The sequence below is a fragment of the Grammomys surdaster genome, unplaced genomic scaffold (assembly GCF_004785775.1).
Source record: "Grammomys surdaster isolate TR1022 unplaced genomic scaffold, NIH_TR_1.0 125767, whole genome shotgun sequence".
Lineage (NCBI taxonomy): Eukaryota > Metazoa > Chordata > Mammalia > Rodentia > Muridae > Grammomys > Grammomys surdaster.
Window position 1 is genome coordinate 1451922 of NW_021620598.1, and position 18400 is coordinate 1470321.

The 18400-nt window shown below is 51.0% G+C and overlaps 1 protein-coding gene across 4 annotated transcripts in view; it reads left to right on the forward strand.

The window, feature by feature from the left end:
* Parvb (parvin beta) overlaps nucleotides 1–18252 on the forward strand; it is an 82130-nt gene extending 63878 nt beyond the window's left edge. For all 4 annotated transcript variants that reach the window (XM_028788709.1, XM_028788710.1, XM_028788713.1 and 1 more), the window contains exons 8-13: nucleotides 528–547; nucleotides 5687–5748; nucleotides 6403–6471; nucleotides 11590–11691; nucleotides 15417–15489; nucleotides 15665–18252. In XM_028788709.1, coding sequence (XP_028644542.1) covers nucleotides 528–547; nucleotides 5687–5748; nucleotides 6403–6471; nucleotides 11590–11691; nucleotides 15417–15489; nucleotides 15665–15741 — 403 coding nt within the window. In that variant the 3' untranslated portion in view covers nucleotides 15742–18252. The remainder of the gene's footprint in view (nucleotides 1–527; nucleotides 548–5686; nucleotides 5749–6402; nucleotides 6472–11589; nucleotides 11692–15416; nucleotides 15490–15664) is intronic.
* The last annotated feature ends 148 nt before the right edge of the window (nucleotides 18253–18400 follow it).

Sequence of the window (18400 nt, forward strand, 5' to 3'; positions counted from 1 at the left end):
CTCACTAACACTGTGACCCTAAAGGTCATGTTGTGGTGACCCCTAACCATAAAATTATTTTTTGTTGCTACTTCACAACTGTAATTTTGAAACTGTTATGAATCATAATGTAAATATGTAATATGCAGGATATCTGATATTCGACCCTGATGAAACGGCCGTTCGACCCCTAGAAGGGTCTGGATCTCAGCCCAGAGGTTGAGCAGCACTGCTCTATCTGATGGGCGTGGCTGCCAGAATCAGCCTGCTCCCAGTTCCCATGATCCATTGTGTCTGTTCCCTCCAAATGGTATACCAGGTGGTCACTGTGCCAGGAAAGAGGGCAGTTTGCTGTCACTCTTGGGCTGATTGTCAGTCACTTGCACACACCCCTCACCTCTGTAAGGATAGAGCTGAGAAGGTTGGGGGGTGGGGGTGGGGTGTCCATTCCTATTGGGGGCCGTGGTTCTAGGGTCTGGTTGGCTTTACTAGTCTCCCTTGTAAGACTTGATCCAAGTGACAATCTGACCCTTTCTTCTTGTTCACAGGCTCATGATGGGCCGGTTTGGTAAGTACCCTGGCTTGGAGTGGGACAAGCTGAGACCCCTGGGCATGCATGGTCCAACAGAGAAAGCTCTGGGGTTCTCGAGGACATGCGTGTGAACTTGTGAACTTGGACGGGAGGTTGTGTGTGTGGGATAGCCTGGGGAAAGTCTCTAGCTTACCTTCAGGGAGGGAGGGAGAAAAGGAGGTATTTACTCTCTCACCTGATCCTGTCCCCTGGGCAAGAGAGGACAAAGGCTTCCTTTAAATTCTCAGAGGTGAAGCCTGGCTCCCTGTGTAGGCTGGGAGGCTGAGGTGGGCAGAAATTTAAAACAGAAGAACATGGAGAAGGCTGTTAGAGGGAAAAATGGAAGCCAGATAGAAGCTCCCAGCTCATTCCCAGAAGCATGTCTGACCCTGGGGAATCCTTGAGGGGAGGAGGAGAGGGGGAGAGTACCGCCTCCAAACACCAGTGCCCTTCTCTGACCTGGAGGTTATAAAGAAGGGTTGAAGGATGAGTCACCTCGGACATGCAGCTCCAATGTCGGCTGTGACCACATGGCCACTGAGCCTTTCTGATGGACAGATGCTACGCTTGCTGGGAAAATCCCCAGGGGAGATGGGTGGCAGACATGGGTCATGTGGGACCCCTGCCGGTGTCCAGGTGCAGGCTAGTTTAGAGATATGTCTCTCCCTGACACTTCCTCTACACAGAGGAGGCTCAGAACCCCTGGGGATCGCAGAGGAGGGAGGATGACGGGGACCTGAGAGTGTGGTGTTGTCTCCTCTGTGTTTGGGTTGGCCCTGTTTCAGGTTCAGAGGATTTGAAAAGAGTTGACTGGGCTGCGGGGAGGTGAACCTGGGCCAGATTAGTATCCAGGGAGCCCTGACGGCTGGGAAGAACACCTGGTCGGGTACACAGGGCGTGTCTCCTCAAGGGGAGAGCCAGGTGCACCAGGACTCAATCACAATTCCGGGGACATCTGAGGCCACAAGAAGCCTCCTCTGAGGCTGTACTCACTTCACTTCTTGCAGGCTCTGGCGTAAGATGAAACAGGCTATTAGCTAGTGACAGGCAGTTAGTTCCGCCCCCGCCTCGCACTTCTGCTGACGCAAGAAGGTCCCCTGGTTACGCAGCTGACAGCCTTAGTTTTGCTGCAGTGAGCCCCTGGGTTCCCTGGCATCCTTCTGGGGGAGTAGCGCATGGCTGTTCCAGGATTTCTGGTCACTTCGGGCCTTGCTGCCCTCCCAGGGTCTGGTCACACTACTACCATTGGTGCATAGCAGGGTCCCACCCAGCTTCAGTACACATCGCTGAGGAGGAAGTCAAAGTGACCCTTGTCATGTCTGTTTCCTGTCCACAGTCCCCACAGCAGCCTTTAAGGTTGCTCCAGACATCACACCCCCTGTGGCCTGTTCTCTCACCTCCTGAGTGTCCAGGCCTAACCCTCAGCTCCCTCACTTCCTCTATGCTTTGCCTAGGATGCCCTCCTGCTAAATTACCCAGGGTTCCCTCCTGCATTGGCTTAATTGTCACTCACCAGGGATCCCCAGCCATAAACCAGCATGCACCCTCCCTGCTACCTTCAGGTTGTCTTCCTTATGTCTAGAATCATCTAACAAACCTTGAGCCAGCCCTGCTCCCAGGACCCTCAGGGTTTGTGTGTGTGTGTGTGTGCTCCCCTGGCCCCAGGACACGGGTGCAAGTGTTAGGCTTGTAGGCACACCCATGCCCCTTCCTTTGTTCTGGGCTCTCAGTATCCTGTCAGCAGCCACTCACCCCAAGCCTGTATGATCTCAGCAGCCCTCCCTAAATCACTGTCAGGCGTGAGGAGGTTCCAAGACAGCAGGCTGATCCTCCTAGGCTGGGCTTTGCTTAAACAGGTTCCCTCAGGCTCCTTGGCCTTCAAGTGCTCTGCGAAGGTAGAGCGTCTCCTCTCTGGTCACACTTCCCTAAGGCCAGCAGTTAAGGGGTACCCAGCCTCCTCCCATCAGCATCTTGTCCTGCCTGAGGTACAAGCAGGTTTTTCTCTCCCTGGAAACCAGTCTCCTGGGAGCTGGGAGGTTAGAGCTTGGTCTCCATAGCAACGCCTTTGCCAGTTGCCTTTTCTCTAGCTAGTGGTCCTTCCTCCCTGGTTACCCCCACTCAGGAGCCCTTTCTGATGCTGACAGGATCGGGTGGGCAAGGGCGGAGGCCCCCCTCCTCGTCCCAGGCTCAGTTTGCTGTGACCCAGTCTCTCCCACTCACCTTTCCAGCAGAGCCTGTGTTAAAACTCAGACCTGACATTCACAGCCCTGGTCACTGTGCGCACAGGACACTGCACTGAAGAATGCAGCTCCTGTCAGCCTCCCTTCCAGGCCACCCTGCTCTTGAATCCACCCTGGCTCCCCATGTTTCTCTTTGCATGTTCTGTTCACTCTGGCTGCAGTGGCCTTCTCCTTCTCATCTCTCCAGCCAGCCTGGCTCAGACTTCAAGGCTCTTTCTTCCAACCTCTTGTCTAATGGGTGCAAACTTGGGTGCTGCCAGAGACCAGCCTGACAGAGTTCCCCAGAAGTCGAAGGTTATAAGAAGGGACCTGTGGAAAATAAGGGCCCCCATCCTTGTACTGGGGGGGAGTACCTTGATGCCAGGTGGCTATGTAGCTCACTGTGACCCCAGCCTCCGATTTCAAGAGGAGTCAGAAACATAGATTAGAGAGAACTTTCTAGTCTAAATAAGGCTGAGTTAGGCTCCAGGTACAGATCTGGGACCCTGCTGTCTGTGCCTTTCCAAACTAGTGACTTTTCCAGTGCAGGAGGGGAATTGATGGGGTACCCAGACGTACGTGGGATGTGGGGTTGTCCCTGTGGCTCCGCCCTGAGTCTTGATGCTCAGAGAGGTGGTGGGGAACAGACACGGTCGTTCCTGTTTACAAAGGAAGAGCCCTTTGGCTAGGGAAATGACCCGAAGTCCGTGGGCTTTCTAGTCACACAGTGAGGATTTGAACCCAGCTCTGCCCTGTCCCCACCACCCCACATCCACCCATACAGAGCCATGTTTTGTGTCCTCAAGGCTCAGGTAAGCAGCCAGCGTGGGAGGCGCCCAGCAGCCTCCCACACAGCACTCTGCCAGCCCAGCAGTGGCCCAGCTAAATAAACCAGTGACGTCAAGAGCCTGAGCTCTTGGGGCTTTGCCTAAGCCGCTTTGCAGGGCTGCACTTCTTCAGAGGACTAAGCTCCTTTTGCCCCTTTACAGATTGTTTTCTGGCGGATAATCTGACTTAGCTGATTATGGAAGTGAGTGACATCTGGTGCTAACTGAGGGTGGCTTTTTCATCCCCACCAGCCCTTAGAGGAAGGCATTGCCTCCCCCCCCCAACACACACACACATGCTTTTGTCTACAAAAGGTCCCTTCTCTCTGGTTAGCCTCTCACACTCCCAAGGCTGAGGAAGAGACCCCAGGTTGGATGGAGCTGTCTCCAGACCCTGGCTGGCATCTCTGGCACCTTCGTCTTGGGGCTAGGTTGGTAGCGGTTTCCTTTAGACCGCCCTGTTTGGTTCTTCTCCCTGGAACCCTGGCTTTTTCAGCTCACCCCAGCCTTTTTTGTTCTCCTTTCTCCTCCTCAGCAGCCCTCTTCCCCTGAGGCTGGAGAAGCCTCCCTGTGCCTTACCCCTCCAGCCAGAACTCTGTGTTGGAGCTGGGAGTGGAAGTCCTCTCTGCTAGCTGCTTCTTAGAAGCACACAATTTCCCAAGAACCAAGAAGACAGAAGTCAGGGCCCAGGTCCCTCTCAGTGCCTCCCTCCCCTAGAGACCCCAGGCCTCTGCTTGACCTGGGCTGCAACCATCTATCGCCACAACTTCTGTGCCCGCTGCACTTCTTACAGATGTAAACAGACATTTGGGTTTAGAGGGCACCTCTGGAGGGATTCCAGGTTCTTGTGTCCCTGAACAAAGAGCAGAGCAGAGACACACAGTCGCAGCCAGGGCAGCCTATGGAACATCCACTTCTGAGGGAGAAAGTTTCGCCTCCAATGGCAGAGCCAGGCTTTCCTGTTACCTTAGAGCCGGCTTTCCCCTCCTTTGCATAGCGAGGATATTTTGGTTCATTGGCATAGAGTAGGTTTTTCTGAGTGTGTGCTATTTGTTACATGTAGTTCACACAAATTCATGTGTCAGCATGTCTCACTAGCATCTTAAATCTGCCCCCAGGGGTGTGCCACACGGTTACAATGAGCCCCGGGCCACCCTCAGACACTTCGGAGTGCATGTGACCTGAGCCAGAGGCATACGCAGATCTTCAGATTTAATTTGTTTTTCTTTGTCAGCCCTGGTGGACTGGGGGTGTCCATTGTGGTTAGGGAGGGCTTTGAGGGTTCCAGTGTTCCTCCTCTTTGCCAACTTGTTCCTTTCAGATGCTAATTTTGTAGAGGCCTTCTGGCCTCTGGTGGCCTCAGGTAGAGGATGGGGACTTCTGTGCTGATTCGTTTGGGTGGCAGTTAGAATGAACAGGTTGTGGTTCATCAGGGAAGAGGAAGGTCATGGGCTACCTCAGGGAGAAGTGAGCCGCCTGCAGGTATCCTGCAGAGAACACCAAAGGGGGAGAGGATGGACCACGGTCTAAGAGCGATGAGAGGTAGGGTTTTGAGGAGCCAGTGGTGAGAAGTTGTCCAGTTGCACATTTAGAGATTCTGGCTGCTGAGGGGGAGGAGGTCAGTGGAGCTGGAGGCTGTGGCCATGGAGAGGTAAGAGGAGGTGGATCAGGCGTGGGGGCAGCAGACCTGGGCAAGAGTAGAAGAAGTGGGAGTCACAGGTAGTGATAGCACTTAGGAAAGGAGAGTCGGGGATGCTTCAAGGGCTCAATGAGAACATGCGGGTGCCCATGTGTGACCTGGTATCCCGTACCCAAAGCTTTCCTGCTACCCAGGAAGCCCCACACAGCCCTTGTTCATAAGGCAGCTCATGACCCCTGCTTTACTTATACTCCGGGGCTCCTGCAATGTCAGCCTGCAGGATCCTCTGCTCTGGCAGAAGCCAGAGGGATCAAGCAAGCTGGAACCCCAAGGCAGAGCATCCAGAGAGGGCTGTTTCAAGAACTGATAGCTGAAGGTTGGGCTCAGGGTAGGGCTCAGGGCAGCAGAGTCCTTTCTAGAACTTTCTGTGTTCTCTTTGCATGTCATTCAGAGCGGGATGCCTTCGACACGCTTTTTGACCATGCGCCGGACAAGCTCAACCTTGTGAAAAAGGTAGATTATCTCACTCTCCAGCCTGCCCCCCAAGGGACCTGTGCTTATGAACACTCCTCTGTCTAGACTCTCTGTAGACCCAAGGCAGGCTGAGGCGGGGATGAGAGACATTTAAAATTCCTAACGTTTGCCTTGTGTTTTATTTTTTTCCCCTTTCCCTTCTCCCTCTTGCTCTAGCCCTGCTCCCTCTGGCCTTTTAAAATTTATTTATTATATGTAAGTACATTGTAACTGTCTTCAGACACACCATAAGAGGGCATCAGATCTCATTACGGATGGTTGTGAGCCACCATGTGTTTGCTGGGATTTGAACTCATGACCTCCAGAAGAGCAGTCAGGGCTCTTAACCACTGAGCCATCTCACCAGCCCTTGCCTTGTATATTGAGACTTCTTCTCTCAGCAATGTGTGCTATGGTGATGCTCTCTTACACTAGGGTCACGTAGAACAGATGGAACATACAGCTTGGTTCTTGTTGGCGCTGTGTCATTAAAACTAGGGCTGGCTTAAGAGCCTGGAGTCTGACACAACCTTTTTCGTGATAGCCATCAGAGGAGGGTTTGGAGTAGGCCAGCCTGCCATACTGGGGGTTCAGGTGGGGGGCAGGGTCTGGAGAAGGTTTGCTGATATTGCCTTTGCCTCTTTGCCTTGACAGTCTCTCATCACGTTTGTGAACAAACACCTGAATAAGCTAAACCTGGAGGTGACTGACCTGGAGACCCAGGTAAGCAAGGCTTTGGTGGAGGGTCCCTCTGGCCTGTGCTTCTTGTAGCTCTCAATGCAGGTCGGTGTGGGAATAAGCAGGGCCACCTTGTTTCTCTCAGGAGGAGCTCCCAGAATGTACCTCACGGTATTGCTCCAGCCCTACCAAGCTGGATGTTTAGACCCTCTGCTTCCTGTAGCTGTGGCAGCCAAGATGGAAGGCCAAAGCCAGGGGCTCTGTGGTGTGGGAGTCCAGAGTCACAGTGTGGGCAGGCTGGCTCCTTCCCACTCTCGCTGTGGCTTCCGCTGCGTTTCTGCAGGCAGCTCTGGTGTTCTTACATCTATAGATGTATTACTTCCATCTTCTGCGGCCTCCTCCTGTGTCTGCATCTGTGTCTGCATGTCTGCATGCTGGTGCACACGGCTCTCTGTGCCCCGTCTGTTTCCCAGAGGTAGGGTCTAGAAATGGATGTCTGAGAGCAAGGAAGCGTCGTGCTGGGATAGTTGCCCACACAAGGGCAACTGAGACCCTGTGTCCAAACGACGTCACAGGCACAGAGTCTAGGGATTAGAGCTTATTTTGGACAGATACAGTTCAACTTTCAGCACCCACCCCCAAGACTCCATCGATCCTGCCACAGGCCCTTTGTTGTGAGGGTCTCTGGGTCTAGAACATTTTGTGCCCTCTGCTTCAGTGGTGGAGACATGGCCGCCTCTCATTTGATCCCTTGGCAGTATGAAGACAATGTCTCATCCAACCTGGGGCCAGTGAGATGGCTCAGCTGGTAAAAGTGATTGTCAAGCAAACCCGATGACCTGAGTTTGATCCCCGGGGACTCACATAGTAGAAGGAGACAACTGGCCTCTGCAAGTTGTCCTCTGACTACATAGGGACCGTAACACTAACCTGATGCCCCACCCCATACATCATACAAATTACAGAAATAGTAATAAAATTAGCATCCATTTGGGGACTAGGGACAAAACACTTCTGCCATTTGTACCTCAAACATTCCCTCCTCAAGTTAGAGTGCCCTTGTGGTGACAGTCTACAGGCACACACATGCCTTGAAGGCCCAACTGAATCCCCAACACCCCCCTCCCTCCCACCGGCTTAGTTGTGTGGTTGAGTTTTGAGCCAGAATCCTTGGTACAGACATCCCTAATACGCAGCTGATCCATCTTAAACCCCTGGGCATTTTCTTCTATTGCTTTCTCTTTCTTTAACTTCTTCTCATTTGCTTTTCTAATTAAAAAAAGTAATTCAGGTTCATCGTAGAAATGTCTGAAAATGAAGATAAGGAAAATAAATAAAAGTTGCCCTAATCTATCACCCCAAGGGCGCTGCACCCCGGGCATTGTTCCAAGCACTTCTCCTGGGTATTCTGGGTGTAGGCAGTGTGGTCTGCATTACGGAGCAGATTGTGTGTGTGCGTGTGTGTGTGTGTATGTGTGCACACATGTGCAAATGCGTGTGCATGATTTGCAAATGCGTCTCTTATTCTTGGCTGTTTGCTTATGCAGTATGCTTTTGCTTATGCAGTATGCTTGCTGTGTGACACTTTAGATTTCCTGAAGCTCGGGTAGCTAAAGTGAAAAGCTGTTTCTCTCCCTCCCTGTTGTCCCCCACCCCCAACTCCGCCTGGGTCTCTTTCAAAGTGCTCATGCATAAAACAACACACTCCCTTTAATAACAGTCGATCACACCGGACAGCTGTTGTGTAATGTGTTGTTTTTTTTTTTTCTCCCCTAAATACATGGGCATCTTTTTGTGAGAGATGGATATCTCTGTCTGAAGCTATTTCGCTTTTCAGTCTGTCAGAATGCTCTCCCTCCCTCCCTCCTTCCCTTCCTCTCTCCCTCCCTCCTTCCCTCTCTCCCTCCATCTCATCCAGACTAGGGATTCACCTTTGCCTTGGATTCACTTTGTAGCCCAGGCTGGCCTTAAACTTTTAGTCATCCTCCTGTCTCAGCCTCCTGAGTGCCAGGGTTATAGGCATGCAGCACTATGGCTTGCACTGGACTCTTTTAACAATAGCTGTCTTAGCTTGGGTGGTGCGGCTCAGTAGCATAGCCATTTGCTGAGCATGCTCAAGCCCTTCGTTCCCTCCCCAGCACTGTTGAAATAATTTCCTTCCCTTCAGGTGTGAGGCTTCATTGGAGTAAGGCAGCCCCGTGATTGGGCCCCTTCCTGTTCCTGTGCACACTATATGGCAGGTGTTCTGCTTAGTTATTTGTACCCTGTCTGGTTCCTTGGGGGGGTTAACATCTAGTAATGAAATCAGACATGGAGTTGTAAGAACAAAGCAGCGTGCACCATGAGGCCTTCTAGGGTCTGATCATGGAAGCTGGGACCGGCTGCGTGGTCAGCTGACCCACATCTGCTGTAGCCCACCCAGCATTTCTTCTGTGACCCTGTAGGACACACAGCCAGGGCACCTTAGATCAGGGGAAAATCTGCATTTTTACTTGTTTTTTTGTTTTGCTTTTCATTTTTCTTCCTTCTAGGCTATCTTACAATGTCAGGTTAGTAACATCTGCTTTAACTATCACTGGCATCCACTTAAATCTGTGCTTGGTGGCTGGTTCCCTGAGTGGTCCCCTAGAAGGCCTGCCACCTGCTAACAAATGACATGATGTCCTTTGTTTGTTAGAGACAATTTCCCTCCAAGCTCCTGGTTTTTAAAATCACATATTTGTGGGGTTCCCTTTTCCATTTAAATGCTGTTGGATGACTCTCCAAAGCGGTCCCTACCCTTCTTCAGACTCTTCTTTACACATTTGGAGATGCTGGTCTCTGCAGGCTGAAGGCCTCCAAGGCTCCCCATCCTCTCTTACCTCTCCAGGAGTCCTGCCTGGGAATCTCAGAAGACTGGTGGAGGTGTTCTGTGGGCTTGTCATTCACTGCTGTAGTCACTGGCCACAAGTACTGAGGGGGAAATATGTCTGGTACCATTAGAAGCTACCTTTTGTATTTTAATAAGTTTTTAAAGGGCCAAATTCAGGGGCCAGCAAAATGGTTCAGAGGATGAAGATGCTTGCTTCCAAGCCTGACAAACCTGAGTTTGATCCTGGAAACTGCATGGTTGAGGGAGAGAACTGACTCCCTCAAACTGTTCTCTGACCTCTGTGTATGTGTGTGTGTGTGTGTGTAGATCAATAAATAATGTAATTGAACAAGAATCAAGGGGACTGGAGAGATGGCTCAGCAGTCAAGAGCAGTTGCTACTCTTGTGAAGAAAGGACCTGGGTTTGGTTCCCAGCACCCACGTGGTGACTCACAACTGTCTTTAACTCCAGTTCCAGGGGACCCAGTGTACTCTTCTGATTTCCGTGGACATTAGGCATGTACATTGTGCATATACATACATACATACATACATACATACTTACATACATTCTTGTAGATATAGAACACTCATACACAAAACAAATCTAAAAAATGTTTTTAAAAATATATTCAAGCTCAAGACTTTAGTATATTGCTTGCACAGTAGTGTTGTTACCTGCTGTCTTAGGGTTCTACTGCTGTGAACAGACACCATAACCATAGCAACTCTTATAAGGACAACATTTAATTGGGGCTAGCTTGCAGGTTCAGAGGTTCAGTCCATTATCATCAAAGCAGGAACATGGCAGCATCAAGGCAGGCATGGTGCAGGAGGCGCTGAGAGTTCTACATCTTCATCTGAAGGCTGCTAGCAGAATACTGGCTTCCAGGCAGCTAGGATGAGGGTCTTAAAGCACACGCCCATAGTGACACACTTACTCTATCAAGGCCACCCTTCTTAATAGTGCCACTCCCTGGGCCAAGCATATACAAGCCGTCACACTGGTTGTTTACTTTGAGCAGTGAAGATGTATAAATTGCCACAGTTGAGATGGATAGACAGGGGATGAAGTCAACAGAGGTTGGGTGAGAGAGGACAGGTGCCATGTGACCCACATGTGTGAGGTCCCCCAAGAATAAAACCCCTATTCCTATTATCACTTCCCAGTACCCACATAGCGGCTCACAACTGTATGTAACTCCAGTTCTAGGGTATTCAATACCTTCTTCGGACATCTGTGAGCACCAGGCATACATGTGGTACACATACAGATATATACACAGGAAAAAACAACCCTCAATCATATAAAATAAATCTAAAAAAGTATTGACATTGTTTTAAACTGGTTAAGTTGGTAAATGCTGTGTAATGTATCTCAGGTAGTCATTGCTACCTCTGCAAAAGGAGCCGTTGCCTCTTCCTGGGTTGCTCAAGGAAGAGCATAGGTGTCAAGAGTGGGGGTCTTTTGTGCTGTACCCCTAGTCTCTTCCTGTGGGTGACTAGGGCATTGGCCTCCTTTTCTTCTCTTTTTGCCTTTTCTTCAATGAATTTATTTATTTATTCATTTTATATCCAGATTGTTGTCCACTCTGTTCCTTCCCCCTGCCCCATCCCGTGACCTCTTTTCTTGAGCTCTGCTGAGGGTTCACAGGACAGGGTGGGGATACTGGATGGAGTTGGGGTCCTAGGGTGGACACTGCAACCTATAGGCCAGTCCCACATTCTCCTGCACACACGCAGGGTGTCTGTCTGTCCACTGCACACACACACAGGGTGTCTGTCTACTGCACACATGCAGGGTATCTGTCTGTCCACTGCACACACACAGGGTGTCTGTCTACTGCACACACACAGGGTGTCTGTCTATTGCACACTCACAGGGTGTCTGTCTGTCCACTGCACACACACAGGGTATCTGTCTACTGTACACATGCAGGGTGTCTGTCTGACCACTGCACACACACAGAGTGTCTGTCTACTGCACATACGCAGGGTGTCTATCCACTGCACACATGCAGGGTGTCTGTCCACTGCACACATGCAGGGTGTCTTTCCACTGCACACATGCAGGGTGTCTGTCCACTGGACACATGCAGGGTGTCTTTCCACTGCACACATGCAGGGTGTCTGTCCACTGCACACATGCAGGGTGTCTGTCCACTGCATACGTGCAGGGTGTCTGTCTGTCCACTGCACACACACAGGGTGTCTGTCCACTGCACACATGCAGATGTCTGCCCACTGCACACACGCGGGGTGTCTGTCCATTGCACACATGCTCCAGAATTGTCACTGAGTTTTCTCTGCAGTTTGCAGATGGCGTGTACCTGGTTCTACTCCTGGGCCTCCTTGAAGACTACTTTGTCCCCCTCCACAACTTCTACCTGACTCCTGAGAGCTTTGACCAGAAGGTAAGTGCCTTGTTTCCTGGGAGTGGCCCCAGCCATGCTCCCTGGGGGGAGATAGAATGTCCCTTGGTGGCAAAGGGGAACTTTAGCCCCTCAATATCCTTTAGAATGTGAAGCCACACACTATCTGGGATTCAATCTGATTTAGCTCCCTGGAGACAGACTGGGAAACCCCTTAGTGGCATGCATGCCCCTGTATGATGCAAGTGTGTTGCTTCGTTATGTCCCTGACAAGTCTTTCCCACAGGCTAATATTGTTTTTAATGATGCTGGTCACAGCCCCCTGGGTTTCCCCATTTTGGGAGCCTCCAAATGTCATGTCCCTGGATGACACACGTGTGGTTTTGCAGTGTGTGCCTCCTGCTTCTAGCGCCTGGCTACGTCAATTTGCTTCTATTTTTCCTCTTGGCACACTGGGCTTTTCTCAAATATTTACGATAGTCCTTCTGAATCTGCTGGGGACAGTTTCCAGGGCCCCCTTGGGTACCGAAGCAGGCAGATGCTCAAATCCCACATGTGAAATGTCGTATAAAGCAGAAAGCCTACGCACTTCCTCCTGTAGATGTTAAATCCTGTCTGGTGGCTTATGATACTTAATGCAAATATGCAAATGATATGCAAAGTAGCTACTTTCTGTATTGTTAGGGAGCAACAGTGGAGGGTGCTTGTTCAGTATGCTGCAGACACTATTGGAAATTAGTGTCATCTGAAGCTATGCATGCGTGTGCACATACATGTGTATGTGTGTATGTGTGCACACACACATGAGAACATGTGCATGTGTGTGTTTGTATGCATGTGTATGTCCCTCTGTGTATACATACATGACTGTGTGTATGTCAGTGTATGTACTTATGTGTGCATATGTATGTACAATTATATGCCTGTGTATAAGCGTGTATGTGTGTGTATATATATGTCTCTATGTTCATGAGTATATATACATATAAGTATGTATGTGTATTCATTTATATAAATATGCATGTCTATGTATGTGTGTATTTATGTATTCATGTATATGTGTATGTGACCTCATATATGCCTGTGTGTGTGTGTGTATCCTCATATAAGCCTATGTGTGTATATATATGTGTGTGAATGTGTACATGTGTGTATGTATGTATTTGTGTGCATACATGTCTGTATATATGTGTGTGTGGTGGGACTGTGGGACTGTGTGCATGTATGTATATTTTATTTCTGTGCTTGGTTTCTTAGAACATTCGTCCTGTAGGAGCCTTTGGGTCAGCCCTTGAGTTTGTCTCTGTATCTGCTCTTCCTGTGCTCTCTGTCCTTTCCAGGCTCCCTGCAGTTAGGTCTGTCACTGAAGAGTTAGTGCCTCACTTCTGGGGACTTGGCAGAGACTAGTCTGGGTTGCTTGGGACTCATGGCACCTGCCACTTTATTTTTCCAAAGTGCGAGGCCCATGAAGCACAGAGGCAGACGGTGGCAACGGCAGTGGGAGCAAGGGTGCCAGCAGAGAACGGGCCAGTGTTTATCAATCTGCCGGTTCCTGGCACCAAGCAGTCTGTCTGCTCATGGCCAAATGTCGTTCCTCTCGTGCCTGCAGAGAGAGAATTGGATGGATTAGAGAGGTCTTGGCATGTTGGAGCCCACACTGGGGATGAAGAGAGAATGGGAACAGTGAGAAATGACGGGTACAGAGCTCGTCAGGACCACAGAGCTGCTGGAGTTGTAGAAACCAGAGGTCAGACTGTCTGGTGAACAGGTTCTAGCATATCCAGGCCCCTATGTGGCTATATTATCTCCAGGAAATCATGTCTTTGTTTAAACTAATAAGGAGGCCAATGAGAACAGTGGATTTAACCAGTAGAACAGGGTCTTTGTCCAAACAAGGCTTTGTACAGATGGCAGAAGCCTCATTCCCCAGTTTGACTTTCTTTCTTTGAAACCAGGCCACTGCCCTGATCTAAAAATCAAGGACACTTCTGTCGATGAGCACACAGAAAGAGGGTCCTCCCACTCTCCAGGGAGATGAGAGGCCAGGGTGTTGGACTCTGAAGGCATCTGGGGCTGCCTCGTCAGGCAGGCATGAGGACTGCATCCCTTTCTTACATATTTACATACATGTTCTGACCTCTTCCTCCTGGGGTAGTGGTGAGGGTCATGACAGCAGTGATTGCCACACCTCTGTGAACCTTGAAACACACGTGCGTACACACACACACACACTCACACACATATTTGTCTCCTAGTCTCAAGGGCTGGGAGAACCATGCCCTGGACTGAGGCAGGCAGTGTCTCTAAAGCTCTGTGGCCTGAGGCTGAGGGTCCTTTGCTCTGACCCAAGGCATCTTGGTGGCATCTCAAGAGTCCAGAAGGAGGCAAAGATTTGGCAAGCAGAGTAGGGGGTATACGAGGGGGTGCTCCCTCCAGCATAGCAGAAGCATGTATCTTTAACCAAAGATATTAGGCTGGGGAGTGTGGTTTGGTTGGTAGAGTACTTGTGTAGCCAACACACGCCCTGGGTTCGATCCCTGGCTTTGTTTAAACAGGCACAGTGATAAACATCTGGAATCACAGCGCTTGAGAAGTGGAGGCAGGAAGATTAGGTCAAAGTTATCGTCCTATACTTAGTTCGAGGACAGTCTGGGCTAAATGAGACTGTTTCAGGAAAAAAAAAAAAGACAAAAGCAAACAACATTAGGTTGGAGGAATAGCTCAGGGGCAGAGCTTGTGCCAACTGCACAGGAAACCCAGGATTCACTCTCAGCACTGGGGCAGGAGTCAGGAGTAGGGGTGGGATGAGCCACAGGACTGGGCAGCTCAGACCCTGTGGGTTCTTGCCTTCTGTTGATTAGTAATTGACATGATAAGAAGATTATTGCTGGCATTCATGGACCACTCATAGTGGAGTGACAGATAGTGCTACTACTGGAGAGACAGTTGGTCCCTATAAACCCTAGGGCCTGTCCAGCTGGCGGCTCTGCACTTGCTGGTTTCATGGCCCATCTTCCCATCCTCCTTTGCTCAGGGCAGGTGGAGGCTGCACATGGTTTGGTTGGTCTCGACTCCCATAGACTTTAAATAAGATAAAGGGCCCTCCCTGCAACTTGGAGTTTCTCCAGCCGTTAGCAGAATGGAAGCCTCAACTGAGTGTCCAATTGGATGGGCAGGACAGGGCAGGGTGGTCAGGCAGGTAGATGTTAGGGGGTAGGACCAGGGGCCTCCATGCTGGCCTTTGAACTAACCTCAATTCCAACAGGGTTCCTACTGCCTCAAGGGCAGTGTACCCCACAGAGACACAGCCAGGCCTCCAAGAATGCCCAGCCTGCCCAGCTCTTTAGTTATCTGACCAGGTAGCATGAAGCTGCCTTGTGCTCAGAGGAGCATCCTAGGGGCTGGGCAAGGGACTTGTCTTCCCTCAGCCTCAGTTTTCCAATCTGTCATTTCTTACCATGTAGTAAATTCTGGCTCAGAGGGAGCACTTGGTTATGAGTCCTGTGTGGAGGAGGGCAGACTGGGAGCTGCCATGAGGTTCTTCCATGAACCCTAGATCCCTTGCAAGGGAAAGAGGAATTGTTGAGTTATCCCCATGGACTCCCTGTGTGTGTCTTCCCAGTGTCCTGTCCTGTATCTTAGTGGGCTTTGTACAAAGAGAAAGAGTCAGTTCTTTCTACACAGAAGGAAGGATTGTGTGGACATGGTCGGGTGTGGGGGGATGGACTTTACTGTCACTGACCCTGCTCCTGTCTTGTCCCTGGTAGGTGCACAATGTGGCCTTTGCCTTTGAGCTGATGCTGGACGGAGGACTCAAGAAGCCCAAGGCACGCCCTGAAGGTAACACCCACCAGAGCAACTCCAAGCATAAAGAGAGGGACAGCAGGGGTCAGGGCCCCAGGCAGCCTGCATGTCCTTTGGATAGGTGCCAGGCATCTTTCTGCTACGTGTGTGGCAGTAGAGCCCACAGTTCCTGGAGTCTGTCCTCTTCAGTCAACGCTGTTTCTTTCTGCAGATGTGGTGAACTTGGACCTCAAGTCCACTCTGCGGGTCCTTTACACGCTGTTCACCAAGTACAAGGACGTGGAGTGATGGAGCAACTGATCCTTCAGGGACAAGTTCTAGGCAAGAAAAATGGGTGTATCCATCCACCGTCCCTGCTTTCCTAGGAAACACCTCCCCAGGGAGGCCTCAGGCTTCCCAGGCCCAGCGGTGTGCTGCCTCTCCTCTCTGCTCCCGGCCTGGTTTGGTTTTAAACCCTTTCCCCGTGTGGTTCCCTAGCTGGTTAGGTCGTTGAGAACTTGGTGCTTCAAACACCCTCTCTGGTTTGAGGCCTCACTTCCTCTTTTTCTCTGCCTCCCCCAAAAGATGAGAAAGAACAAAGGCCCAGCCTAGCCCTCAGCTGGAGAGGGCTGTCCACCTGTGCTCCAACCCACGGAGCAATTACTTCAACAGCCCTGGCTCCAGGGACTCCGCCCCATTTGTCCTCAGGAATCCCCTGGGCTGGGCTCTCCTTGGAAGCAGAGTCTCAGTAAAAAGATCTCAGTTTTTCACTCCTGAGTCTCGGAAGATTTAGACTCCTGACGTGTGTCTCCACCCCCATCCGTCTTGCGGTTTGCTGATTTTAACCGACCTTTTAGATGAACTCTCAGGACCCAGAATGCCTTGGGGCCCCAGGGCAGCTTGTACAGGGCATGTCTAGGTCTCTTGCTGGCTCTGAATGTGCAGCTTGAGCCGGCTTGGAGTCGGAACCTTCCGTCTCTGAGGCCCCGTTAGGGAATGGACACATTTTTAGAGACTTTACAAGAGGGTGGGAATCCATTACGAGGGCTGCCTGACCACAGGCTACCGGCAGCCAGGACGACAGAGGCGTGCATCTGGCGGCTCTGGAGGCTGAGAGTAGGAGACAGAGGTGCTGGCAGGCTGCCTTTCTCTGCCTTCACACCATTCCTCCTCCTCTATTAGTCTCCTCTTCATTCTGAAGTGGAACCATCCCCTGTATAACCTCACTGACCCCGTGATGTCCAAAAGCCCCCCCCCCCATCTCCAAATGCAGTCTTCCTTTGACCAGCCAGGAATGGGTTTGCGATGTGTGTCTCAGCAGGCAGTGGGACCTATGAACCATCCACATCCCTCCTAGATGCTGCTTGACTTTGGGGGTGGTGCTGTGGCTGGCTGGCTCCTTGTCTCAGGAATCCTGCTTCTGTGGTTCACCGCTCTTCATGCTCCTCCTGCCTCTCACCTGCAGTACAGCTACCCTCTTTCTTGAGCCTTCAGAGGTCATGGCCAGCTACAGAGAGCCTTCCTTTCCTGATTCCCACCTTACCATGAACCGGGGTTGTGGGGTGAGGCTTTAAAACTGAGCTGAACACCAATAGTGACGTTCCGGAAAACAGTTTAATATCTTCCCTCGGTTCCACTGTTGCTAAGCTGGGGATGAGGCTTGGAATAGCCACTCAGGTAGAGGAGGCTTCCCAGCAGGGTGAAGGGATAATTAAAACGGCATTACCGTGTCTCCCTGTGGGATGCGGTGACATTAAAGAGCCACACTGACAAAATACCCGGGACTGGAAGGTTCTGTGCTGCCTTCCTCACAGACAGAACCACAACAGCATCTGAGAGCTGCTACAACCGCTTTGCTCTGCTCACAGGTAATCTGAGGCAGGGAGCCTAGATGCAAAGACTTATGGTGCTGAAGGGAAGAAAAGGATTGGTCTGGGAGGGGCTATGGTTTCCTGAGATTCCTGATCTGGAGGGGAAAAGTCCTGCTTGGAATCCAAGCTGGCTCCTTTGCCTGAGGCAGAACTTGGGAACATCCCCACCCCACCCTCCCACCCCCTCCCTGAAGGTGTGACCTTCCCCATTGTCTGAGTGTGGAGGTATGGTTCTCACACACCAGTGAAGGGATGTCCTTGCTGTCCCTTTGCTGTGGAGCGGGCATTTACACCATTGTCTGGACAAAGGCACCAATAACTAAGATACCTAGGCCAACTTCAGGGCTACCCATGTAAGACAAGGCTTTCTTCACAGAAAAAAAAAAGGAGAACCCCTGCCCAAATGACCTCAGGTAACCAGTGCCCACCCCCAAACTTTCCCACAGTTCTCCTTGGGGGCCCCCTGGAATACAAATAACTTCTCTTTGAGCTGAAGTTCTGGAACCTTCTACTGATTGGATTTTCATACTCTCCTGATATTGTTGAGAGGTCTGGCCACTAAAACTGGTAGAAATGTCATTATCTGTCACCCCCATGGGGTCTTGAAGTTTTGGACAGGCAAGTCTGCACCCCTGCCCCCAGGTCTGCAGGCCAGGGCTGGGGTTGCTTGCTTCTGAACTGCGCTGATTAGCACATCCCGTCCAGTTCTCCAGACCGCTGTGGACCCGCAGGCAGCTCTTGTGCCCCATTTGCACCCAGTTGTGCAAGCCCCGAGCTCAGGGCCCCTGTATCCTTCCCCATCGGCCGACGAAGGGGGAATCTTATATCCAAGCAGCCGAATCTGTTACGCCCCCCCCCCCCCAGTGGCAGCGCTTTATTGTCTTTTTAATTGTTTGAAGCAATGTGTCCTTTGGATTTCTGGATATTAAATAAAAACCACTAAACCCCCTGCTGTGCTTTGATCAGACCCTCCTGGCAGACAGCAGGGGCAGCGTGCTTGCAACAGCTCAAACGAGTGGCTTCCTGTGCCAGACATTCAGGAGGGAGACGAAGCTGGGGGTGTCACAGTGTGCTCTGACTTACTCTAGTTTTGAGTT